This window comes from Malaya genurostris, chromosome 1, assembly GCF_030247185.1.
Source record: "Malaya genurostris strain Urasoe2022 chromosome 1, Malgen_1.1, whole genome shotgun sequence".
Taxonomy (NCBI): Eukaryota; Metazoa; Arthropoda; class Insecta; order Diptera; family Culicidae; genus Malaya; species Malaya genurostris.
In genome coordinates this window covers 153,020,169-153,042,361 of record NC_080570.1, presented here as the reverse complement: position 1 = coordinate 153,042,361, position 22,193 = coordinate 153,020,169, and the positions used below count along the sequence as shown (strand labels likewise).

At 37.1% G+C, this 22,193-nt stretch overlaps 1 protein-coding gene across 1 annotated transcript in view; it reads left to right on the top strand.

The window, feature by feature from the left end:
• The window catches only part of LOC131426216 (neurogenic locus Notch protein), a 243,459-nt gene that overhangs the window by 127,059 nt on the left and 94,207 nt on the right, over nucleotides 1-22,193 (top strand). The window contains exons 3-4 of the mRNA XM_058588791.1: nucleotides 12,806-13,077; nucleotides 13,149-13,350. Of these exons, the coding sequence (XP_058444774.1) occupies nucleotides 12,806-13,077; nucleotides 13,149-13,350 (474 nt within the window). The remainder of the gene's footprint in view (nucleotides 1-12,805; nucleotides 13,078-13,148; nucleotides 13,351-22,193) is intronic.

Sequence of the window (22,193 nt, the reverse complement as noted above, 5' to 3'; positions counted from 1 at the left end):
TTAGGTCTCAAAATGAGATTTGGTCAAAATACGATCAACACCCGACCAACAGAATAATTGACTTGTTTGTTAGCATGAATAGAAAAAAAAACAAACATCATTTAACTAGTACTACTTATCGATCCATTAAACGCGAAAACAGTACCAGGTTTATCTGCGTGAAATGCAGCTTCGCAATCGCTAGCAAGCTCTTTAGTTTGACCGTCGACATTCGACCAACGTAGTTAACGGAAACTTCGGAAACGGTAGATCAGGTGGAATGCTAGTTAATTGTTTCCAGTATTATTTCGAGAATATTGAAAAAGTTTGAGTAAACGTTTACGCCTGCTTGGTGATTTAAGCGGCACTATTCAGTTGTAGTTGCACTGCTAGGCACTGTGAAGTCGTAGACGAATCGCAGTTAAAGAACGATGAAAATGGCTGTAACCAGAAAGTTTGCATCCTTTCAAAAAACCGAACCATAAAACTGATCAATTAAGGGATTCGAGCTTTCGTTGTAACTGAGTTATGTTGGTCGCACATTACAATTTTCTTACCGTTTTACGGATCGTCTTCGACTACTCAGTGCAGACCAGTATCAACTATTGAAGGTGATCAGGTTATTGGTATTTTTTATCCCGAAACTGACAGATTCAGGCTCAGAAAAAAAGGAGTCGATTTCTGGTCGGATTCGGGTAACGAGATTTATTTTTTAAATAATATTCGGTTTCGGGTCGAGTTCAGGATTGCGAAATCGCTCGTAGATATGGTTTGATTTCGGGTACTTGAACCCAAACCTGCTAGATTCAGTTCTGTTCCAAAATAAAATTCATTACCTGTTCCCTATCGAACTCGAAATTTATGTTTTTGTTTTTCGCCCGAAACCGACCCTAACCTGAAAAATTTAGGTTCAGATAGAAAAGCAGATTCAGGTTCGAATCGGATTCGAGCAACCAGTTTTAGTTTTCTAACGGGTCTAGTTCGGACTTGAGAATGTACGGAACGTGACAGATTCAGTTTCAGAAAAAAATAGATTCGGGGAAGAATTTTTATTTATATGGTCGGATTTCGAGTATTTGAACCAAAATCGACTAGATTCAGGGTTAGAAAAGGTAGTTTCGGGTCGGATTCGAGCAACCAACGATTTTTCTGCATCAAGTGGGTTCGAGTCGAGATCCAAGTTTGATTATTCGTATATAGATATAATCGGGATTCGAGTATTCGAACTCAAAACCCGATCCGAAATCGAACTCGACGGGTTCGAGTCTGGTTTGGGATTAAGAAAAAGAAATTTTGGTGTGGGTTCGGTGCGAGTATGAATTTTTATTATCAATCGGGTTCAGGTTAAGGAAATAAAAAAAATCGGGTTGTGTTTAAAAAGGAATACTCGATCGAACCCGAATTTTTTGTTTTTTTGAAACCGATTCGAACCTTAAAGGTTTGGTTTTCAGATTTAAAAAAAGCAGATTTGGGTTCGAATCGAATTCGAGCTACTGAACAGATTAAGATACAGAAAAAAAAGATTCAGGTTCGAGTCGGATTCGGACAACGATTTCTTTTTATCAAAGTCGGGTTCGGGTCGAGCTCTTGGTTCAGTCGGATTTCGGATAATTATTTATTTATTTTTTCGGATTTCCTGAATCCATACACGAATAAAACTCAACTTGCACTCGATTTGAAATAAAAATCTACCTCTGTCGAGCTCGGTTTTTTTTGCCCTAATCCGAACCTGACCCGAACCCGAATTAGTTTTCGGGTTCAAACATCCGGAACTCAACTAACCTGTACTCGTTTAAAAATTAAAAAATCACTTGAACTCGAAATTTTTTCTTTCTAACGTCCGAATCCGACCCGAACCTGACAGATTAAAGTTAAAATAAAGAAACAGATTCGAGTTCGGGTCGGATTTCGAGCATTAATTTTTTTAAAGGTTATGTGCTTTTTTCAAACGTATACGAGTTCGGGTTTGAGAATTCGCTTATAGATATAGTCGGATCTCAGTTATTTGAACCCAAAACCCAGACCTGACAGATCCAGCTTCATAAAACAGCAGATTCGAGTTCGGGTGGGATTCGGGCAAACCAAGTCAAATGAAATTCAGGAACTTTGTATGGGGCTATGAGATCTTTCATTTGAATCTAAGTTTGTGAAAATAGTTAAATCTAAGTTTCTGAAAATAGATAAATAAATAGATGTTTATTCTTTATCGGGTACGAGTCCGGTTAGAATTTAAGCATTTAAATATCTTTAATTCTTACTGCCAATTAATCAGCTCAACATGAACCGCCGAGGACACGTTTTATAGTCATATTTATTCTATTCATAATTTGACTGAAGATAATAGAAAGTGAACATTTTCTAATTTTCAAAATAGTCAAGTGTCATATTGTTAATTCTTGGCAGTAAGCCGTCCAAAGTCTATTTGCCGGTTTGAATAAACTGTGAACAACAATTATAACTTAATGGACGGAACGTGACAGATTCAGTTTTAGAAAAATAGCAGATTCGGGTCGAATTCGGGCAACGATTTTTAGTTCTCCAATCGAAGTCGGGTTCAGGTCGGGTTCGTAGTTGAAAACTCGCTTATAGACATGGTCAGATTTCGGGTATTTGAACCCAAATCTGCTATATTCAGAGTTAGGTTAGATTCGGGTTCGGGAAAATATATTTTGGTTCGGGCTGGGAACGAGTATAAATGTTTACTATCAATCGGGTTCAGGTTAAAGAAATCAAAAAAATCGGGTTCACGTTGTGTTTGAAAAAGAATACCCGATCGAATCCGTTCGAATCTGAAAGATACGTTTCAGATAAAAAAAAGCAGATTCGAGTTCAAATCGAATTCGAGCTACTGAACAGATTCATGTTCGGGTCGGATTCGGACAGCGATTTTTTTTATCGGAGTCGGGTTCGGGTCGAGCTTTTGGTTGAGAATTCGCTTATAGATATGATCACACCAGATTAAAACTCAACTTGTACTCGATTTGAATTACCTCTCTCGAGCCCGGTTTTTTTTTTGGTCTAAACCCGAACCTGGCCCGAACCCGAATTCGTTTTCAGGTTCAAATACCCGGAACTCAAATAACCTGTACCCGTTTAAAAATTCAAAATCACTCGAACTCTAAATTTTTCTTTTTAACGTCCGAATCCGACCCGAACCTGACAGATTAAAGCTCAAACAAAAAAGCAGATTCGGATTCCGGTCGGATCTCTGAGCACCAATTTTTTTCTAAACGGATGCGAGTCAGGTTTGCGCATTCGCTTACAGATAAAGTCGGATCTCAGTTATTTGAATCCCTGGCAGATCCAGATTCATAAAAAAGCAGATTCGAGTTCGGGCGGGATTCGGGCAGCCCAAATTTGAATCCAAATCCGAACTGACAGGTTCGAGTCAACTTCGGATCTAAGAAAAAATTAAAAGTTTGAGTACGTTTCGAATGTGGTTGTGGGATTTTCATAATCAATCGGATTTGAAAAATGAAAAAACATTCGGGTTCGAGTCGGATACGGGTATAGATTCTTATTCTTAATCAGGCACGGGTCGGGTTCGAATTTAAGCATTATCTTTAATTGGTACTGCGAATTTATCAGTCCAATATTTACCGCTAAGAAGACGTTGGATAGAAATATTTTTTGTAACTCGTCGGGTTCGGGTCAGAATCGGGTTTTAGAATAAGAAATTGGCTCGGGTACGATTATAGATTTTTTTATAATTAATCGAATACTGTTCGGATTCGGGTTGTGGACAACAATTGTAATTCAATGATCGCATCGCTGGTCTAGATTTTAGATTGACTTTCGAACCATGCATCCATCCAAATGCACATTCTTATCCCTCCATCCGATCAAAAATCAAAATCATCCATATGGGTAACAAATCATCGGACTTTACGTACCTCGATCGGGACGAAATTGGGTTTAAAATGTAGTCCCCGCTTTCAAAAATCAGTCTTGAGTGCAAAATTAATCGGAGCAAGAGAATCCAGAGGATTTTGTCCGTTTTAATCTCGCTATTTATATGTTTTGGAATTTCTCGAACATAATAAAAAAAATGTCTACTAATTAGCTATCAAAGGTCAATTGGTTCTCTAGTGAGCAATAAAAACATCCCCCAAGCATAGAAGGTGCTACAATAATCATTATAGCCTTGTATCACCCCAACACATTTGATTTGCATCAGCAAATATTGTTGTTTTGTTCAAATTGTTGACGTAACACACGATGGTTTGGTTAAGATTAGAACGATAACAGCCGGTAGTCCAGTAGTCCACGAATTATCAAATCAACTCAACTCAATTGTAATTTGTTATTTAATTTTAGATCAGATTACACTCGCCCCCCTGTAGAAGCTCTAATTACCCCCATAATAGTCCTAATCTAAATCAACCGTCTGGCACCAACAGGTGCAGGCAGGGTAGATAAGAGATGATTAATTTACTATCGAAAATGCGTGAATCAAACTATTCTGATAACGTTTGTGCGTCGAGTTCAGGTGAACTTTATTTATGATTTTTAGGGCTTGACCTATAAAAGGGATGTGTCCTGGTTTCCCGAGGCTTGATATCAAAATCATTCTGAGATAAATCACCCGATAATTGTGGAAACGTACCAAGTTGTTCTAGGTCCTGAATCTATGAATCTGATCTATTATATTTAAAAAAAGGAAAATATTAGCCGGAACGTTGCTGGGCTCTATTTTGGCTTCTTGCAGTTACACGTGTAATGTTTCGTGCATGCATATTTTTCTCTTAGTGAATTTACCAGCGCCGCGTAATTCCTCTCAAGCACCAGAACTTGGAATTGTGTTTTCTCGAAACCGATCACATGGTAACTAGCCAACCAACTCCCTCAATTTTTTATTGTAGGGTAAGGGCTCCCTATTTCATCTCAGCTCCAAATTCCATCTCATTCCTTCACCTCATAACTTTGAACATTAATCATATCTTTAAACGTACCTGAACAAAACTGTGGTACGTTTTAAAACATTTATTCCAGGTTTTGCCACACTTTCCAATTTAAAAAAATGGTTTAAAAGTCTTTAACGATCGCTTTTTTCATTTAAAATAAACTTACTATTTGATTTAGGAACCACTTTCGTCTGAAGTTTTACAATTCATCATGTTTCTGTATATTTACTAATCGATTCGTCTCAAAACATGATCACTATTTCACATAATTACACAACTATTCAATGTTGGATGACGTTATAGTTAGTAATGTTCACTTTCCACGCGTTTATTCAACGATTAAAGACTTCTGAAATTACCTGATAAGCAGTAAAAGGAATGAAAAATATGAGATGAAAATTTGCACTTAATTCACTTGATTGCGCTTAGTTTTCATCTCATTTCGTATCGCAAGGTTGCCAAGTTTTTTCATAATGTTAAATAAAAAATTTATTTTTTCTTTTTTAAATTATCATCAACAAGTATTTTTTGGTATCCGTGACATTAGTTTAATTATATCATTGATATTTATATATAAATAAAACTGTTTCGGATTCTAATATTACCAAATATTAGTCAATCAAATACTAATAGATACTAAAAGAAAAAGTACAACGTTTTACTTCTCACTTTTTATGAACCTTTACAAATCTGTATTAAATTTAGAAAATCTGTAATCTGATTTAACGAACGTGAACGCAAAAATCTATACATTACAGATAAATCTGTATGAATGGCATCTCTGATTCTGCATTTTGTTTTTAGAAGGGCTAATGCCTAAATAGTAACAATTCTTTTTTTTTGTTTTTTTAAGTTCTCCAAATTAACTGCAGAGTAAAATTTTAAATTTGGAACGAAAGGTCATAAAAACGATCCAAAAAATTTTAAACGTCGAAATGATTCCTAACTGTTTTTTTTTAAATATCGTGTGTTGTGTCATAGTTGGCGTTAGATTCTTTTTAAGGAAAATTCTGACATTTTGAGCCTGAGAGTGTAATAGTGCAATATTTTGGTTTTGATTGCTGTCGCCATTGCTAATTTATGGGATGAATAAAGGACCAATAATAGGAATAAAGGAATAAAGGATGAATATAAAACCTTTGAGATGAAATTAGGAGCACAGTAATGAACATATCAGAAGTGATTTTAGCTGATTTTTAATTATTATTTTAATTTCCAAGGAATGTGAATCAATTCCCAATGTGGGGCAAGGCGAATTAAGCAGAAATATGAAAAAATCGTAGTGATTTTGGTGGCTGAATCAGGTTTTTAAGATAACGTCCTTACAAATGAGATGAAATAGCCCTTACCCTACTCAATAGTGCTTGAGGTGCGTTTTCTATGAAAAAACGATATACGTTGTCTCACAAATTCTTTAATTGTTCTTCATTAAAAAATATTGAACTCGTTTTTTTTTCATTTTGTCGTTAGGGTGATCACTTACATGGCAGGGTTAGGGTTGTTTAAAAAACGAACCTTTAATTGTTCAAATAGATTCAGACCTAATTTGAAATACGTGACCGAGCGTTGTCGTGATGAAAAGTTACGGATTGTTTTCAATGGGGGGAAAGTTTCAAAGTTGTACTTTGAATATTTTCGGTGGTACTATGTCTTGCTCAATTATTCAATATGATACATGCAATTTGACATCATTACCCGTTGTTTACGAATTAGTGATCAAATCACTTTTTAAACGATTCAACACGCAATACTTTACCGAGCGTTGTCGGAAAGAAAAAATTACGGATTGTTTGAAATGTTGCATTCCCTTTCTTAATTTACGAATTAGAGATCGTCTCAAAAATAAACGATTAAATTCGCAAACATGACCGAGCGTTGTCGTGATGAAAAACTACAGACTGTTTTTAATTTTGCTCAAATATTCAATACGATACATGTTATCAGAGTTCAACTTCGGAGGATATCTATGGCGGTTTTCATTGAGAAACACTAGTGGCGTGGATTGCTCTGGTTTTGCACTTTCGAGCAGAAATGGCAATGAAACACCGTCAAAATATTGCATTTCTGCTCGAAAGTGCAAAATCAGAGCAATCCACGCCACCAATGTTCTTCAATGAAAAACGGCACTAGTGAAAGGAAAGTCGCCTGTTTTTTTTTAAACCAGTCTCGGGAGATGTTCGATACGTTCGCGATTTTGAATAGTTTATTCATATAAACATTGTTTTTTTTTGAATCCTCAAACGTTCATCATAAGATGCCCCAAAAAAAGTGATTCTGCCTTCTACAGTTTCTATACAATGAATGATTGAAAATGGTCCATATTTTGTACCGTTCTATCTAAGGGCTCCCCATAACAATTGAATTCGCAATCCGTGACCGAGTATTGTCATGATGCAAAATTACTGATTGTTTGAAGTTTGCTCTAATATTCAATCTGATACTTGAAATTTGAAAATTTGAAAATTGGAAGTGAAAAATAGTGCTTGAAGCCAAATTTTACAAAGAATCTGGATAGGAAACTCAAAATTATACAACTTTAGCCAAATTAATCGATATTTGAAAAAGTTTCAAGTGAATTTCAACTGCCCTCGGCATCTTAGAGCTAAAACAATTGGCCTTCAAACTTATACACTGAGGTCTTTTTTATGCGAATTTTCAGAGTTATGCGGTTTTTTTATTCGAAGTTTCAGAGTTATGCGGTTTTTTATGCGTATTTTCAGAGTTATGCGTTTTTTTAATGCGAAATTACAAAGTTATGCGTTTTTTATGCGTATTCTCAGAGTTATGCTGTTTTTCTATGCGGTACGTAAAATCGCATAAAAAAAGACTTCAGTGTATTATTAAATTAAAAAAAGTGAATTTCACTATCGTTTCACCATGGTCTGCATTACTTGCACGCTGTCGTTTCATATTGTGGTGGTATGAGAAATTCACGGTGGGTTCAGCGGCATTATATCGTATGCAAAAATTGTATATTATATTGACACAAAGAAAAATTATAATATAATCAACCTCTATTTATTCGAAGATGACAACGAGAGTGAATTAAATGGAATGAAATGTACTGGCAGTGAATGTCCAGTAATTTCTTATTTCAACAGTTTTTAAAGCGATAAAGAAAATCAACCGAGCTCTTACTTGGGAGCGGGTCATATCGCAGAAAGCCATTTCGCCGAAAGTCGTTTCGCCGAATGCCATTTCGCCGAAAGTCGTTTCACCGAATAGTTCATTTCGCAGAAAGTCGTTTGCTGTCAAATGTCTTAGAGTTGCATGAAACGTCAAGATTTCATTGTTATCAACATAAAAACGTTTTTGAAAAATCTCGACCAGGACTTTGGGAAAATTTTTGGGTTTTCCGAAATCGATTTTTTTTGTTGGCAAATACCTTAAAATTGCATGAAATCTGGTCTCCACGTTTCATGCAATTCTAAGACATTTGGCATAGAAAAATTTGACTTCAGAAATCTCAACATTTTTCATTTTGAGTCGAGATTTTTCAAAACAAAATTGTTCGAGATAATTCAAAATCTGGACGTTTCATGTAAGATATTCGGCATAAAAAAATTTCGATTCCGGAAATCTCAGAATTTTTCGAAGTCCCAGAAAGTAGATTTGAAATTTTTTTTTCGAGATGACACTAATTCTCGACGTTTCATGCAATTCTAAAACTTTTAGTATCAAAAACAAATTTCGATTTTAAAAATTTCATGAACCCCGGGCGGCACCCCTTTACCCATTTTAGATTTCGCTCAAATTTGGCATAGGGACTTTTTTGATATGCTTAAACGTTTGAACACTACCGCATAAAGAAATTTTAGACCCTGTTATACATATAGCCTCATCAATTGTAAGTCAATTGTAAACACTGATGGTTCATAGTTATAGTGTAATACTAATCTCAAACAATGAAGCAAAAAAATCAGTAATTTTTCATCACGACAACGCTGGTCCGAGGGCATTGCGAATTCAATCGTTTAAGGTGAAATGTAGTCCTAAAACTGGCGCGCATAATTTCAACCGCTGGAGTTGAACGAATTGTCGCATAAAGCATAAGGTACAAAACCGACACATAGAAACCAGGAAGTATTAACGCACTGCGCTCAATCACTGATAATATTCTTTGTTTCAATGTGTCGATTTTGCCTGTTATGCTTCGTGCGACGTTTCATTCAACTCAAACGGTTAAAATTTTGCGTGCAATTTCCCGGACTACATTTCACTTTAAACGATTGAATTCGCAATGCCAGACCAAGCGTTGTTGTGATGGAAAAATACGGATTAATTTTAATTTTACTCAAATGTTCAGTAGAATAACGGCCCCTTGTTTCATCCGAGGTCCTATTTCCAGCTCATCCCTTCATATCATAACTTTGAACATAAATCATATCTTTCAACGTTCCAGAACCAAACGGTGAAATGTGTTAAAATGATTAGTTCGGTTTCCAATATTAGTAGAAAGTGCGTGTCGAATTCAATAACGAAATAAATAAAACTATGAAATAATCATAGATTTTAGTGGCTAAATCAGGTTTTTGAGGTAACGTCATTACCAATGAGATGACAATTGGGGCATGCACCTAATAATAACATAAAATTTTGCAATACTTGACCGAGTGTTGTCGTGACGAAAAATTGATGATTTTTCAAAGTTTTTAAGTTTAAGAATCATGAAATTTAACCTTCTTATAAACAGTTTACGAATTGGCTATCGAGTCTCCTATTTAACGATTAACTGCGCAATCCGTGACCGAAAGTGAAACCGTGAAACATTACTGATATTTTTTTAAGTTTTCTAGTTTGCTCTAGTATTCAATATGATTCAAGAAATTAGGCATTCTTGTAGATAGTTTACGAATTGGTGATGGAATCACATATTGTACGATCGAATTCGCAATAACTGACCGTGTGTTGTCGTGATGAAACATTACTGATTTTCTCAAGTATTCAATGTTATACTTGAAATCTGACATTTTTTGTAGTTAAAGGAATCGAAAATAATGTATGCACATACATTTGTGCTGTACGCGTGTATTAGTGATGGTTTTTATGCTCAGATCACAGCATGCTGTGCGTTTGGCTGTCAGCTTTCGTTTGTTTACTTGTTTGTGCGGTTGAAATTCTGCGTTTTCAAAATGTCGCGTAATGAAAAGGAAGTGACATTTAAGGTTCTGGACACATGGCTAAGTGAGAAGGGTATTACTATGCGAAAATTTGGCGAAGCGGTTTGGGATTCTTCATGCCAGTGTTAAAACCATCATTAATAAGTTTGGAGCTAATTTTTGGATGAGCTGCCAGGAAGAGGTAGAAAACCCGGTTCTTCCAACCCGAAACTGGACCACAAAAGTGGTATCTCTAATCATGAAGAACAAATCAATGTCAATACGTGATTTTGCCAAAAAAGCAGGAACGAGTGTCGGAATGATCCAGCGTATCAAGAGGCGAAATCACCTGAAGACCTACAGGAAGCAGAAAATCTCGAAACAAAGTGGAGAACAGAAGAGGGGAGCAGTAACAAGGGCCCGGAAATTGTATTCGCGTCTTTTGCAGTGTCGGGATGCATGCGTCATGATGGACGATGAGACTTACGTAAAGGAGGCCTCAAAAATCCTTCCAGATCCACAATACTTTACTGTCGTCGTTGGGGATGATGTGAGCGATGCGGACAGGTCGATTCAAGTGGAGAAGGTACTGGTATGGCAAGCAATATGTTCCTGTGGTTTGAAGTCAACCATTTTTTACACTACCGGAACTATAAATGCAGAAATCTATTAATCTGAGTGTCTCCAGAAGAGATTGCTGCCTTTATATAAGAAGCATAGGAGGTGTATCCACTGTTTTGGACGGATTTAGCGTCGGCTCACAATGCCAAAACCACTCTCGATTGGCTTGCGGAAAAGGGTACAAATTTCGTTGAGAAAAATATCAATCCACCAAAATGCCCTCAAGCTTCAACCCATCGAACGTTACTGGGCAATCGTTAAGAGAGGATCTTCAAGAAGACTGGTAAGGCAGCTGGGAACATGCAGGAGTTCAGAAAAATTTGTACTCAAGCGTCCAAAAAATGCGATGCAACACTTGTCCGGAACTTGATGAAGAGTGTTCGATCAAAAATTTGAAAATTCGTGAAAGAATAACTTAAATTCCATCCGGTTCAATTTTTAGTTTGAATAAAATATCGTTTTTTATCATAATTTGAAGGAAAAATTTGTGGATAGTTTATTTTCGATACACTCCTTATGAAATCACCGATAGAACGATTGAATCCGCTATACCTAACCGAGTGTTGTCGTGATGAAAGATTACGGATTGTTTTTAGTTTTGCTCAAGCATTCAATATGATACATGACATTTGACGTTCTTGCTCGTAGTTTACGAATTAGTATTCATTAATCGAAGTATTCGCAATACTTGACCGAGCGTTGTCGTGATGAAAAATTACGGGTTGACGCCCTTAATTCGAGTCACCTTTTGAACGATTGGAAATTTCGTCGATGGTAGAGTGATGCTGCAACTTGATTCCCGGCAAAGATCACAACAATTACCCAGCTTAAACTGACAGTCTTATGACCTATATCCTAGTGCCATTTTCCGGGGGGGTCACAGCACCAAGCGATTGCCCTGCGGCTAACGTGATCTCCGTAATGACACACAATCGCACAGTTGCCTATGGTGCGAAACTTTGAACCGGAGCATTTTTGTCATTAAAGCATGTGTTTACGACTGTCAATTTGCAAAACCCGGCCAATGCAAGCGGAAAGTGTAAACACACTGAACCTAAAATTTACAAACCTCGGTCGGGTTTCTAGCGTCTCTAGGCGGTTGTCTAATGGATTGGATGTCTTGGCAGCGACATTGGACCAGTCGCGGCTGCTATGGGAACGATAAAAAAAAGAAATTACGGATTTTTTTCTTTCTCTCTCTCTCTTGCTCCCATGCATACACGGATAGAGTACTTTCACGGTGCTACCGTTTTGTGCCTGATGTGGTCGCTTTTCGTTTGCTCGGTCACCGAAAAAAAAAACACAAGAGGATCCCACACCGAACTCGTCGCTCGATGGGTGCCACGAAAGACAAAAAGGGAAACTGGTGGTTGATTGGTTACACATACGCGAAAACTCGCCAACAATTTCTCAATCATTCGAAACGCGCGCGACCGATCAGTTTTCTCAGTCCCACAGCAACAGCAGCAGCAGTAGCAGGCCTTGCCTTGCCTTGCCTTGCCCGGCTAATGGAGTTGAATGGAAGAAATTGCATACGATGGAGGGGGAGAGGTAGAGCCAATGATGGAGAGTGATGAGAAATTGGTCTGATTGGCAGTTTCTGGTTTCCAAAGCAACCAGTGTGGAAGCTTTTTACTCTTTCTCTCTCGCTCTTTCTGTCACTGGGAACCGAGAGGGCACTGCTGCTGCTGCTGCTGCGGTGATGGCTGAAGCCAATTTGTACTACTTCGCCGTGTGGAGACATTTATGGTTCCAGGAATTAGCAACCGGTTACGTGTACCGACATGCGACAATTAAACGATGAAGTTTGGTTTTCTCCGGATGACATTCCTGAGAAGTCCCTTTTCACGTGTTTTTTTCCCTTCTTCTCATCGCCAAGATAGCTTAAGCGAGAAAGTTCAAGCAGCAATTCAGGCGATTTGGCTTGTCAAGATTAATCGCCTGATTGATACGATTGTTATGAATTCAATTGAAACCCAGTAAAAAAATGTGACTCGGTAATCACAGCACGCCATTCCGTCCATCCATTTTGGAATCCCACGTTTTTTTTGTTTTCGGTTCGGTACGTCACATCAGATAGTACAGTTCCCAATGGTCGAATAGTCGCTCTGTGTGGTCGCCGTCAATTCCTTAACTGTATGAGTTTATTACAGATGAACCAAAACAAAAAAAATAATCATTTTTTTCTTCTTTTTATTTCAGCTGTACGTCGCGCTATACCGGAGAATTCTGTGAATTTCCAAATCCGTGTCATAACGGCGCTGGTCCACGGTGTCAGAATGGGGGCACCTGTGAGGTCATGTCCGGCCAGGGTGCACCCTCCTTCTCGTGTCGCTGCCCGATCGGCTACACGGCAAGTTTGTGTGAGATCCCGGAAAAGAACGCGTGCGATTCGTCCCCGTGCAACAACGGCGGAACGTGCAAGCTGAAAACGCTGGACGATTACAGCTGTCTCTGTGCTACCGGTTATTCGGGTAAGATTCGGAACGATGAGCTATGATCCAATTGGAATGATTGATTGACTGTTTTTGTTTCTTTGCAACAGGCAAATTCTGCGATAAGCAGAATCTCTGCGCCTCGTCACCATGCCGGAACGGAGGCACTTGCACCCTGTCGCAGAACGGAAACTTCAAGTGTATCTGTCCGAAGGGCTTCAAGGGTACCACTTGCTCCGAGGACATCGAAGAGTGCATCAAAAGCCCTTGCGCCAACGGTGGCAAGTGTGTCAATACCCATGGATCTTACCAGTAAGTTTCTTTAGGTCATTTTTTTTTCTTCTTTCTGTCAACGTTTAAAAATAGTTTCGCCCAGAAGGTTTCAATCGACGGAAATGTCAGATGCGATCATTGTCCAAAAAAAATCACTTGACAAGCAAGAAGGTAAGGTGGTGGTAATTCAATATACCACATTCACTTTCGAAGTGTCCCCGTAGAGGACAAACGATGATGAAAAAGAAGAAGAAGAAAAAACACGAGCGGACTTGTGCCACCTCACACAAATGAACCTAGAAGTGTTGTATTCCACGTATCATTCAGGGCATGGTCATTTTACTGTGATTCGCTTTGTTTGAAGCTTCATATTTTTCCCTCTATGCATTCTCTCGTGCCGCCGTTCCGAAGCCCAGCTCAAAAAAAAAACACTGACCGAGAACGGCCTAAGTCAATGAACTATGAAAAACTTACGAATTTGGATAATCTAAAGTGCCGGTGCCGGGATCTTCGGCTGTATGAGTGTGTGTGTGTGTGTGTTCATACCATGTTCACTTCTTCCATTCTTTCTTCTCCGTCGAGGCTCCGGCATCGATGCTAAAGTGTATGTTAATGTATTTTAATGCGCTGTAGCATGTTCCGTAGTGGCTCCGAGATTTCGGACGAACCGACGAAGAAACAACACAATCGAGTGGTGGTACCTCTCTCACAAGTGTGGTTAATTTTGCTCCATCGTCGTCGTTCGTTCCACGGGGTTCAGCCAGAATAAGATTCTCGCAACATGGATAAAACTGGTTCGGTTTTTTTTTTACTTACTTCGGACCACGGATCCGATGATGAAATATTAGACATGTTCTCATCTACCGAGAATTGAGATACCTCTGGCCCTCCAAAGCAGTCTGCTTCAATTAAAAAAAAACGCCATGATTTGATGAACTTGTCGCAACGGTCTGAAACGAAACCCAGTACGTGCGGATCATAAAATTGTTACACGACTCCGGATAAACCCCGGGTCGTGAGGAGGAACGAGGGGAGGAGGAGAGGATAAATGTAACTATATCTGTTCGAGAGATGACCGGGAAAGATACTCGGTCGGTCGGGATAAAGAGGATGGTACTTGATTCGAAAGCACGAACAAATACCGGGCAATGTTGCCAGTTAGTACGTAAGCACGTGGCTTTTGCATTCTGATTCCGATAATGAACATATCCTTTTGCGTTTTTCTTCGGAGATATTGTGAAATGCCGGGCTCGCCACAAAACGCAGCATGACCCTATCACATTTATGCACCCTCATTCTCAATTTTGGTGTATTGATTTTACGATCGTATTTCATTTGTATTCCTAATGAATTCGTTATTCAGAATGAGAGATGTGCTATCTAAAACTCGAACCCGATCCTACATTGGAACTGGACAAATTTCGATCGAGATTTCAATTTTTGCAATTGGAATGACACTAAAAAAACCTGTTTTAGCCCTCCTAGTGGTGTAATGAGTGGACCTTTCTCAAATAAGAACAAGATAGTTTATTTAGGCATCAACTAGAATATCATTTTCAATCTTTAAACTGCTTTGAGCTAAATTTAGAATAATTTAGAATTGGAGATTTTCAACACACTTCACCTTGTAAACGGTGTTTTTGGAAGATTTGTTTTTTTTTTTTAATAGGAATTACTCTATTGTCTGAAAGTTGTTTTGACAGTGCAAAGCGACGCACAGTGGGGAAAAATAGACCAAAAGCGCGACGATTTTTTTGGAGGCATGATACAGCTGACCACAAAGCACTTTTTTTGTGTAAAATGGTCGGTAGAATCGATTCCATGTACTTAGAAGGACCGCACGAAACGCTATCATATTCATTTTACCCCAAGTTCCCTTTTTATACTGAATTGTATTCAAACTTAACTATATAACATGAAACCGAAGAACTTGCAGAAGAGCGAATAGAGTGTTTCCGATGTAAAAAAGTCTAACAAATCGATTGCATATAGTTTTATTGATAGCAGAAAACTCACTGTACCGTTTTACCCCATTTCTTTTCTAGTTATAATACTCAGTTGAAATATGATCTACAATCCAAAAGCAGATCCAATACGATCTATCAATATTGGTTCATACTACGTGCAAAACATCTGTGATCCAATTAAACACATTGTGAATGACAGTACTAGCCTGTTTATTCCGTTTTACCCCAATTTATATCATAAGTCGTATTTCTGGTTAAACTTTCTTTCGCATACTGAAAGCAGGATGATTGCAATTGATGAAAATCGATTGATATTACGAAAAAAGCCCTAAAAATAGGATTACAAATGAATTGAATGACCGCACGAATCTTGTTATACCGTTTTACCCCAATTTATTTCATAAGTCGTATTTCTGGTTAAACTTTCTTTCGCATACCGAAAGCAGGATGATTGCAATTGATGAAAATCGATTGATATTACGAAGAAAGCCCTAAAAATAGGATTACAAATGAATTGAATGACCGCACGAATCTTGTTATACCGTTTTACCCCAATTTATTTCATAAGTCGTATTTCTGGTTAAACTTTCTTTCGCATACCGAAAGCAAGATGATTGCGGTTGATGAAAATCGATTGATATTACGCAAAAAGCCCTAAAAATAGGATTACAAATGAATTCAATGACCGCACGAATCTTGTTATACCGTTTTACTCCAATTTATTTCATAAGTCGTATTTCTGGTTAAACTTTCTTTCGCATACCGAAAGCAAGATGATTGCGGTTGATGAAAATCGATTGATATTACGCAAAAAGCCCTAAAAATAGGATTACAAATGAATTTGATGACCGCACGAATCTTGTTATACCGTTTTACTCCAATTTATTTCATAAGTCGTATTTCTGGTTAAACTTTCTTTCGCATACCGAAAGCAGGATGATTGCGGTTGATGAAAATCGATTTATATTACGAACTATTTTCCAAATGTGGAGCAAAATCTTAAGACTCAGTTAAAAGATAAATTGGGGTAAAACGGTATACCAAGATTCATGCGGCCATTGAATTTATCTGTAATCTTATTTTTAGGGCTTTCTTCGTAATATCAATCGATTTTCATCAACCGCAATCAGTCTGCTTACGGTATGCAGAAGAACGTTTAACCAGAAAAACGACTTATGAAATAAATTGGGGTAAAACGGGTTAGATAGGCGGTAAACGGGTTAGATTGCCATTGTGTTTGATTGGATTACAGATGTTTTGTACGTGATATGAACCAATATTGGCAGGTCATACTGGATCTGCTTCGGGATTGTAAATCTAAATTCAACATAAAATTATATTTGTGGGAAAATTGGGGTAAAACGATGTAGCACGACGTATGCGATCATGGAGACTATCTCTTGATTATTATTTGAGGTTATATGCGAAACATAGAACTGTCTTGTTTAACCAATATTGGTCCAAACACCGATCACTTGAACTTTTTTTTCTGTAAATCCATGGAAGAAGATGACTGGGGGTAAAACAGAATATAGTTATTTGTAGTCAATCTTATTAAAAACAATCCATTTATATAACTTATGGACATATCAGGAATACCTTCCGATTGGTCGAATTGAATTTTTTCCTGAGTTTCACAGTTAGTTTTCGAAGTAAAGTCAGAAAAATGAGGAATTTGAGCAAAACGGGCATGATAGTGAATTTTACGGATCTTCTAACTATCATAAATCGATTCTACGGAAAAATTTGCATAAGAAATACTAACTTTCAAAATATTTACTTAGGTTCTTATAAAATTATTGAGCAAAGTCGCGTTTTTGATAGTTTTTTCCCCACTGTGCGACGTCTCTATTCAGTATTGTTTAGCAAATCATCATCAATAGGTTAACTCTAGAACAACGCTTCCAAATCGTGGAAATTTATTTTCAAAATCAGTATTCGATTAAACGTGTTTATAGCGAAAAATTCTCTTCAGTGATGAGGAGCATTTCTGGTTAAATGGATACTTCAACAAGCAAAATTACCGTATTTGGAGCAAAGATAATCCACACGCCGAATCCATGATCAATCCAGAACAATGAACAATGAATTTTTATTGTCAAATCTTCAAGATATGGATGTGGACGAAATGTGGTTCCAACAGGATGGTGCCACTTGTCATACTGCGGCCGAAACAATCACCTCATTGAAAGAGCATTTCGACGACAACATTATTTCGAGAAATGGACCGGTGAATTGGCCTTCGCGGTCGTGTTATTTGACGCTCTTCGATTATTTTTAGTGGGGATACGTGAAGTCATTGGTTTATGTGGATAAACCAACAACGATTGATGCTTTGGAGACCAATATTCAACGTGTCGTTGCTGAAATACGCCCTGAAATGCTTGAAAAAGTCGACCTCCAGAATGACCTTTGTGAATAAAAATTGTGGCGACCATATGTCCGAAATCATGTTTAAATGTTGAATGTCAAGAAATTACCTACCAAATAAAAAAAAATGGCCGTTTCATAATTTGGCATGTATTTTATTTGAATTTCAAATCAGCAAGCTCTTTAGAAACACCCTTTAGTTCCGGTAGTCGGTTCCGGATGAAATTCAATAGCAGCCTATGGAACCGTAAGATCTTTTGTTAGGCAAAAAGAAATGAGTTTCGTTTTTTGAGTTTTAGATCACTATCTTCGGAACCCAGAGCTGGAAACCGGTATGGCCGGAATCTGCTCGTTTAGTCAACTACTAACAATACCTACAAATTGAAACAATTCGACGTAAACATTTCAAAAGGACCTAAGAACAATTGACAGATTCTTTTTGTTTACTTTCTCTTTCGATTATATCTGCGTTATTACGCAATTGTTCGTTACATGTATGATACTATTACATAGCTGGAGATATTTTCTTTCATTCTATATGCAAATTTGGTAAGTGAACGTAAAAATTTAGGTGTTATTTACAGAAGGGAAAGTAAACAAAGAGAATCTCTCATTGGTTTATGTGCCCTTATGAAATGTTCACGTCGAATTGTGAGTTAAATTTATAAGATTTATTTAATTTTTTCTCATTGTCGATCTAACTGACGGATTGCAATTTCAAGCATACCGGAAACCGAATCCGGACAAAGTTCTACATCAATTCCTACACGGAAAATAAAAACTACCTATTATTTGAGTTCTTTTTACTTAATGTTGAGTTCTTTTGAATCTTTTCTTCCGTTCGCTCCTTCCATTGTTGTCAAAATACAAAGAGCAAAACCACCCAACAGTGACAGTTTCGTTCAATAATCCAAAATTAAGTAAACCGTACCAACTTGAAATTGAGTCAATACGACTCAACTGTAGAGTAAATATAACTTACCATTGAGTAGATATAACTAATCTTTAAGTATTTTTTCACACGTGCTTTACCAAAAAATAGGTTATTGAACGGAACCCCCAAATTGGGTGGAATGTACTTAGAGTTAGGTTGTTTTGCGGTTCCGTGTACCATTTAAATCTAAGTTTGTGAAAAACGGCTAAGCCTTTGCTGAGAAAAATTCTCCTGTTACTCCCTAACCGAATGATCGATCCGAATAAAATTCAGTAGGAGGCTATGGAATCAAGAGACCTCCAACTCCAGCCGTCTTCGAGAAAATCGAATGCATATGCTTGGTACATATTCACATACACACATACATTTTCGGATATCGACGAACTGATTCGAATAGTCACCCTTATTCTCAATAACGGCGTATTGATTTTTCGATCGTATTTTATTTGTATTCCTAACAGTCTTCAAAAAAAAACAAACACCGCGTTGAACTTGTGTACAATTTTAGATGTGCAAGTTCATTTTAAACTTGTACACGGGCCTGTACTCAGGTCTGTAACCAATCTGAACATCGTCTTCATACACATAACTGTTAGAAACTCTCAACATTCATCACTTCGTTAATTCCGATTTAAAGTTTATTCTGATGGCTATTTCCGGTACTTTCGGAACCGGACTACGATCGATTTGTATAGCCAACAACTATCATGACCTACAATTTAGTTAATTTTTGAGCCCCATTTAGAATTTTTTACGATCGCATTTTTTATTGTCGTTTTTAATGACAGTGTGAAGTGTTGAAGACTCGTTCCCTTGTAATTCCATGTGTGTAATCGGTATATGAGTAACGGTTCAAAAATATGTCAAAACTATGTCATTCTGTCTTCGGATTCTGGTTCCGGAAGCATCGGAAATGTTAATCGAAATTTCTAAAAATAGAAACAATGTTAATTGTTGGTTATAACAATTTACCTTCGGTTATAAGGTTTCGAAAATACCGCAAATAATGGTCAAATTAAACTTCAAACAGGAACTCCGGAACTAAAGAGATGAGTGATTGAAGACTCCAGTCCTTATATGCAATCACTTTAAAGTTTATTTTTCCAATTTTTAGGTCTTGTATGTTGTTGCCCGATCAATTTTTTTTAGCTTCAAGAGTTAAGACAGGTTTTTTAAAGAATCTAAAACTGATATATGTGAGAATATGAGTTGAAAAAGGGGTTTATTTTATAGACTTATTTTTGTTTCTAATTTAACTCGAATAATGTGTAAATTTGTATTGAAATAGTTTTACGAAGAGCGAAGTTCAAAACCACTACTCAAATGTACGCATCAAAAGGCATACTAAGGTAAAAACGTGATGTTTGCGCACGAGTTTAAAACCCGATGTTCAAACTTGTACACTGCGCTTGTGTACAAACTTGAGTACGATTCAGCATGAAAGCAGTGTTCAAATGAGTCCCGAAACTTTCGTGTGCATCCTGCACATGCTACATTCCAAATAACGTTAGAAAAAATCTAAAGTAGCTAGGATTAGATCCGGTTCCGAGTTGGTGGTCTTACAAGCCAGTTGTCGTATGTTCGAGCCCCGACCTGCAAGGATTCTTAGTGTCAGTAGGATCCATAGTACTAGCCATGCAATGATTCTGTACACTAAGAATCGGCTGCGAAGTCTGTTGAAACAGAAAGGCCAAATTCCACAAAAATCTTCGTCTATAGAGAAGCACTTAATTCATATAAAGAGTGATTTTTAAGAGGTATAGGGTTTGATTAAAAAAAAAACCAAACAGTGACTTTCTTGGAATGCAATGGTAACTCTAGCAATGCTTCTGGCTGGTCTTCACTCCAGATGCGGCAATTGTGCTTGTTGAATAATCCATTCAACCAGAAATGAGCTTCGTCGATGAACACAACTTTTCGATAAAGAAGTGGATCTTCATCCAAATTTGCCAGCGTCCATTCATAATTAAATTTTAGACCAAACTGAACAAATTTGACAATGAATCAAGACACGATTCACGCGTGATCTGTCAAAAGCAGTGTTGCCAAAAAGATACCAGCGGAAAAAAAAACACCCTTTACATTTACAATACAAAGCATGTAAAGTTAAGTCATATCATTAACTTCACAGTTAATTTAGCTGAGGTGGTTTACATCGATGCAGACACAAAAAAATATTTTTACATGTTGATAGATGTAACATTTTGTCATCACCGAAGAAATTACGGCATGCTATATGGCCACAAGGTTACAGCTTCTGTAATTGAAACAAGCACAAATTTCAGTCTGGGCTGGTTCCTTTGAAAAATAAAACGCTTCTGAATTCACCAACTGGTGCGCCTTTTACATCATTGAGACACTTTTTGGTTCCAATTTAGATAGATACAATAACTTACAGTTTGATTTCGGTATTTCAAAAAAAAAGTACTTTAACGCTCACGGTGCTTATTTGGAAACGTTTCCAAGACCGAAAGTATCGGCTCATTTGGAACTTTCAAAACAAGCTCAAATTTGTTTGTGAAAATATAGTGGATTTGTCCGTTACGCCATTTATGCGATTATACATACAGAAAATCGTAAGTGTTCTCTATTATCAATTTGAACGTGATCTGTGACTACACTGTGGAAGCGGATTTCCGAAGTTACACCGTTTTTTATAGGAATTTTCAAAGCTATGCGGTTTTCTTGTTTTGTCTCAGAAATGCACGAAGCGTTAAGATATGGTTTTATCCTGAATTTTTTTTTTAAATTAAACTCTCTTACACTGATTTTTTTTCGAAAAAATATATTTTGAGATTACACCGGATCTCGAAATTTCATGCATTTCCAAGAAATTTGACATAAAAAAACTCAAATCTCAAAATATATCTAAATTCGAAGTAGATTTTTTCAATCATATGATTTTTCGAAATAACACCAGATCTCGATCTGTTTCATGAATTTTTGAAGACGTTTGGCATTTTTTTTCTATAGTTTCTCGTTCTGTTTTGCGCAGATTTTCACAATCACTTCACCTTGGTTTTCACTGTTTTTTTTTGCTTGGATGACTATTGCCTATGATTTCTCTTAATATTTCTTCGCAACATAAGTTTTATTTTTACTCTTTTCTGTTCTTTCTGGGTGGTCAGCAGTTCAGGTTTAAAATACTCAAAAACTAACAATATTCATTTTCTTTCAAGCAAGTATGTACCCGAAGACGAAATCAATTAGACACTAAATCGCATTGTAGAGCGAATGTCCGTTTGAACGATCTATTTTACCTTGGTGAGTCATTGTCCTTCCGTTAAGTGGGTGAAACATCCAGATTTGATACTGATGGGTGGCAGCAAGTAATGGAACATGCTGTTGAAATGTGTACTAAGATGATCGCTGCAATCCATTTCCTCCATTTCAATATAAGACGGATTTCGAGATATGATGATCGATGAAGGTCGTAGACTGTCATTCGATTTGAAACAGAAATATTTTCGGATAGATTTTTTCTTCTAAAACAAAATCTTTTCCTATTTATTATGTTGCATTCTCACAAAACTTTTATATTTGTTTTACATTTCGTCTCTAACGCTTTCAGTGCCTAGCAGTTCATATTGAACTGATAATGCAACTTAGCA